Genomic DNA, 6,166 nt, shown 5'->3' with positions numbered 1-6,166 from the left:
ATATGGAACCACAATGAGGCTTTGATTGCCTTCACTACACACAGCCTTAGTTACAGTTGGTGTGCCCTGGGTCACTGTTTGGGAGGTAGAAACAGAGCTTGAGGCATAAGGTCCCATGCCCCAACTATTATGGAAACAGATTTGGTGGATGTTTATGTAGAAGGAATTATTGTGATCTCTTGTGGAGCTTGTCTTTACAGAACATCAACAGAGCTTAGGTTGCACATCATACGTAGATCCTCGGGACACAGTATAGGCAAGATTCATGTAACAACTTGGGTTAGGATACCTAAATGAAGAAGCTTGAAACCTTCTAGTGGATCCTTTTAGGCCATTAAAATTCCAAAAGCTTCCAGGTACTGCTTAGACCCAAAATAAAATCTTATAACTAAGTTTGGGGCCAAAAGAGCCTCAGGATAGTTTTTGCTGTAGCATTATTGTGACTGGCCATATTGGGACTATTAGGATTAGTGACCCTTATTCTGGAAGCACTTCCTGTGGCAACTCACTTCTGTTGAATGGTTGTTTGTCTGATAGATGTTCTGTTTACTGCACATGTTTGATAGCCTGAAAGTCTCCAGGTGCACTGTTTGAACAACAGCATTTACTAAGGTTTGCAATTTTGAAGAATCTGACAAATCTTTTAAAGTCTGCTGATCTTTAACTCAAGAACGGAAGAGTTTCCCTTTACAGGTTGGGAAGCAGGGGAAGGCCTTGACATTGTTTTAGTGTCTTCCACAAAAGGAGACCTAAATTCACCTAAAAACCTGTAGAGCCATTATTAATGTTTTTCTTTTACTTTTTTCTTAAGATGGCTTTGACTGGAGCATGTTTTTCCCCCACCTTGTCAGTAACAAAAAAGTTTCCATAGGTTTATTGGTGAGAAGTGAGGATATCAAAGATGGATAACTTTCACTGATTATTAGGAGGTAGAAAAATGGTTAGATATCACAGAAGCCTATCAAATGAAATGCATATGGATGAAGGTGCATTTAAATATTATGGCCACATACAATTAATAGACATGATAGGTCAATAAAAATCTGCACCAGTATCATCGCTTGAAAGTAAAGAATTAAGTAGACCACTAAAGGTTATTTCATTTGAGGATGTTGTTTGCAGTAAATGTTTACGTTTGGTTGAGCAAATACACCCTAGTCGTAACATGATGCTGTATGTATGAAGTTACTAATATAGAGATTGGTTGGCTGTTTGGGCTATATACCTACTAACAATTGGGCACTATTAGGGCCATAAAGTACTACATAATGACCACAAATGGAAAAACTTTGAATACAAGTCTTATCAATTGTTATGGATAATGTTAGGATTGTTTAGTATATGGCCCGTCAATTTCAAGGTGTTAGGTTGAGTGGAAGACATTCACTTCACACAGTTTAGGATAAATGCAAGTGATAATGATTGACTGATTATTTAGAATTATCTGCCGTGTCAACAACACAAGTGAGATGAATGGCTGTAAGTATATACAGATTCTACTGCATGTGAGGTAATGGAAAAGAGTAAAATAAGAAAGTACAAAGGGAAGCAGTAAAAGAATGACTCCTTTACCAGATAATTCGCATGGATTGAGTTTTCACTTGGAATTAATAACAACTCAAGACAGAAATTAGTTTTCACCTTTCATCCTCAAAAATTTTGGTGTTCAAAGTAAATTTAATAAAAGCTTGAAGTAAATTTAATATTTAATTGTAAAGTACTTACATGACCATTTGCAAAACACAAAAAAGTAGCCCAGAAATACATGAAATTAGTTAAGAATATTCATAATTCTCAAATATATGCTGGGCTCATTCACAAAACTGTAATAATTTATGAAAAAGAAACCATTAATTCATGTGAATCCCAAATACTATTACAAATATTACATTTGTACTGGTAAAGATGCAAGATCTTAGTCTGCATCACGTTCTCTCTTGGACTTCTTGCGCTTGTGTCTATGAGATGGTGAACGAGACCGAGATCTTGCATGTCGACTTGAGTGTCTGTGACGACTTGGAGATCGACTTCGGGATCTATGACTCCTTCGTGACCTAAAAGGAATAATTATATACATTAAGGAGTGTTATTTTAATTAGTTACTTGACAGAAAATAACTAACTACTCTTTAGCTTAAATCATATATGTATCAGCGACCCTTAATTTTCAGTGATTTTGTCCTAGAAGATCAAAGGCAACAAAATTATGAAAACTGAAGTTTACTAATGGGATGCATTCTGGGCTCACATTTGTGCCCCATAGCATATCAATTTTCAGAAATCTATGCTTGTTTCCTCAATGTATTATAATACCATTGAAAGTCCTTACAGTGATGATAAATACAATAACTGCAGTGCAATACATTAACTGTAATAATTTCCTTTAAAAACTACATTTATTGCTGCTTGTGGTACATCCCACTATGTTAGGGTGAAGAGCGTTAAACCACTACTACTTTCTTAGTGGTGTTACTGGTGTGAGGGGGAGGGGATGTTCCTCTGTCTGTATAGTTTTGTCATCACTGCTTGTGGAAGAAATTTAATTTGTGGTGATTAACTCATTGGTAGCAGAGGTGGCTGTGAGGGTTGCTGCAGGGATGATGGAGTAAGGCTTAAAGAACTGTGTGATAACAGACTGCTTAGCCTTTCATTGCATTACTTAACAAAGTCTTAAGTACACAAACAATGTGGCATTAGTCACTCAATTGCTGTTTTGGTATATGGTCGTTCCCAAATCTAATGCCCTCTGTTACGAGTTTCAAGCAGCATGAGAACTCACCTATGATATCCTTAAAGGCAAGTTCCTTCACCAGTGGTTCCCCCCCTTTGTTTTCCTCCTCTCCTTCTGATGCAGTCATTGAGCTATGTGCTCTTTTGTTGGTAACTCCTAACAAGGTGACTGTTGAAGAGTGCAACTTCATTTTTTCTTGATTTCTTCAAAACCATCATCACTATCAATACACACCACATGAACACGCTCCCTCATTTTTAATGCAGCATTAGGTAAGCCAGTGCAGTGATCATGAAAGGGCTTCTTTGCGTATTCACCTAAAAAATATACGTATGTTCAAGAATCGTGGAAATAAGCCTTGTCTTGATTTGATGCCATACTTACAATGCTTAATGTACCATTAATTGTCAGATGATGCAGTATGCACTTCCTAACAACCTCATGTAAGATGGTGGACTGGGTAGGGACAGTGTTTAGTGAACTTAATCACTGTCCCTAAATTTTACCATGGTGCTTCTGTAGCACAGTCTTTTTTTTCTTTTTTCAAAATATTCGCTGCAAGTTTATCCACAGAAAATTTTTATTTTTGGTGATAATTACACTTCTGTCCACTTGTACAGAACACACACTGCTATAACACACACAGGCAGTAATTCTTTACTTTCTCAGTTTCTACTACAGGGACATGGTTTTCAACTTACTAAGAATTTATATTTCTATCCATACACTATTTATGATATATATATATATATATATATATATATATATATATATATATATATATATTGAGCACAAGGAAATATAAATTTTCAGTATTTTCCGTGAAACTAGTCATGACACTGCAAACTAATTATGGTCAAAAGTAGGGAATGATATAATGGATTTGTAAAAATGAAACTGGGATACATCAATGGTTACTGGTGTTAAAGTTTTCCTTCAAAAAATATTCCTTCATTCAAAGAAATATAGGACATAAAGAAACGTACAATTTATAGGGGTCAAACTTTTCTTCATGTCTAAAATATTTTAACTACAAAAACAACCATTTACAACTTTTAAGTTATATATGGCCAATAAAGCTCTGCCATTTTCATTCATGTCCATAGTAAAGGCCACACAGTGGATTGGAATAATGTCTGTTTTAAAAATCAAATAGTTAGAAAAACCGTAGAGTCCATACTTATTGTTTGTCAAGAAAATGACTTTTTCACTTGGTCACTGGATGTCAGATGCCATAATGCTAGCAGCCAGTAAGAGGATTACATCAGGTGCCAACTCTGCACAAACCCAATTGTCAGATCATGTGACCTACCCAAGTCAATCTTTCTTTACACTTTTCTAACCAAACCTTCAATGGATCTAATTTTCTTGTCTTGTCCAAGATTATGGGAAGAAATATACATCTTCAATACACTTTTGCAGTTCTTACGCCATCTTTTTTCACATGAAGGCTTATTTTGTTTAGGGTTTGGCCGTGGCAATGATAAGAAATGCATGTCAATGTAGAGGGGCTTTGGTTGTTGTAATGATAGAGTGATCAGTTCATACATGTCCAGTAAACAATATCCAACTAACACTACTAAGTAGGAAGTTGATACTTCCTGAGTTCATACCTCATGGAAAGAAAAGAATGACAATACTGACTGTCTCAGATGGAAGCTGGGGTGGCTGTACATGGGTCACAGTCAATGGCACCCAACACTTCATAAAATGAAAAATGGTTTCCTGCCAATTATATCTATTTTGTTTGACATCACTACCCATAAACTCTCTGCACTCATCTTGTTTGACCTCATGTTCTCCTCATGCTATTAACCCAATTTTAAAACATTTTGTGAGTTTCAGAAGTTTGCTCGTACTTTTCCCTTTATCTTGTATTCACTCTTTTTCAACTTTCATACCTTCCAAACCCATCACTTTCTACATCAAATCACGTGCCTCTTTCCTACAGTACATGGACCACAATCAATGGCACCCGACATATCAGTGGATGAAGGATGGTCTCATGCGATTCATATCTTTGTGTGATACCACTTTCCTCACAGTCATCTCTTTATTCATCCTCTTGTTCTCCTTGCACTATTAACTCCCTTCTAAAACAGTAGCCAACTCTTTCTTAGAGGTTTGTCAGTCCTCTTCTCTCATTTGAACATCCATGTTTCTCAAATCAAACAAAGCTCTTGTCTCTCCCTTCTCATTCTGGTTACAACCTTGCACATTCAGACATCATGCCTGTGGACTTGAGGAAATAGCTTCTCTTGGCTTCTGTAAATCTGAGAATTTCTGGCATAAGGAGCTTTTTTAAATTTTACATAAGCATATGGTTAGTTTGCCAAGGGAAAATTTTTCACACATTCTACTTGGTTTCCTAAATTCAAAATTTGCATTGATTAAAACTTTTCCAGATCTCTGTGGCTTGCTTTGTTACCTCCTGCACAAACACAACTGTATCATCCTTGTCATCAATGAAAACTGGATCTGGTTTATCAAATCTTTCCAGGAACTGTATATTATTACTACTATCCTGCTCATTTCTTCGTGTAATTTTTCCCTATTCATTTAGCCTTTAAACCTGTACTATATCTTAATCAGATGGGCATAAACCTCTGCCTCAATGTAACCTTTGGCAAATTCAACGGTATCTGTAGTCTTTATTGATTTCCTATGCATCCTCTACAGGCTAATTTCTTGATGTTTATTAGCTATCTTTATGCTTGTATATCACTTTTATATTCTCCCTCTGTTTGATTTTGGCCTGTTTATTGCTTTCTATGTTCCCTATATCTTTTATTTTTTCTTGCTCCTCTCTTGGTCTCTCCCTTATTTTATTTTTTTGTACTGAAAACTCAAAATGTTTCATTGTGCTTTTGTGTTTGTGGAGGAACATGTATGCAATTCTGCTTTGTGATCTGATGATCATGTTTTTTTATAGCTAAAATTAGCTGGGCCAGCATATGGCAGCTATTTGGACATATGGATGCTTTGCTGGGGTAGACTGGCATGTTACATCTGGATCCAGCTTTTTGAAGACAGAATGTTCTCACATGCATTCTTCAAAACTGTCAAATGCTGAAATTGTACTAGGTACTGTTGCTTTACGATATGGCACCCTATGTGTTCTCTTAAAAGTCCTGGTTTAGTTTGCTACAGTAGGAAATCAAAGGTATTCTTAGTTTACTCTCTACTACATGCACTGATGTAGTTTGATGTCCTAATATAGTACATCACACTACTGATGAGTAATCAGTGCCTAACAGCAATATCCGAAGCATATATGTCATTTGGAACTAATGTAACAAATTCATGTAAATCCAACATTTCCCACTTGCCACAACTTTTCTTAATACAAATCTTTCCCCTTACTCAGTCTCACTTCAGCAGTTAACATATGCCAGCATTTCCCATACCCACTACCCTTTTTAATTAGTGACACACT

At 36.2% G+C, this 6,166-nt stretch overlaps 1 protein-coding gene across 1 annotated transcript in view; it reads right to left on the bottom strand.

Moving 5' to 3' along the window:
- Positions 1-1,694: 1,694 nt before the first annotated feature.
- LOC139760431 (uncharacterized) overlaps positions 1,695-6,166 on the bottom strand; it is a 12,350-nt gene continuing 7,878 nt past the window's right edge. The window contains exon 7 of the mRNA XM_071683670.1: positions 1,695-2,054. Coding sequence (XP_071539771.1) covers positions 1,916-2,054 — 139 coding nt within the window. The 3' untranslated portion in view covers positions 1,695-1,915. The remainder of the gene's footprint in view (positions 2,055-6,166) is intronic.

This window comes from Panulirus ornatus, chromosome 36 (genome assembly GCF_036320965.1).
Source record: "Panulirus ornatus isolate Po-2019 chromosome 36, ASM3632096v1, whole genome shotgun sequence".
NCBI lineage: Eukaryota > Metazoa > Arthropoda > Malacostraca > Decapoda > Palinuridae > Panulirus > Panulirus ornatus.
This window is presented reverse-complemented; position numbering and strand designations above follow the sequence as displayed.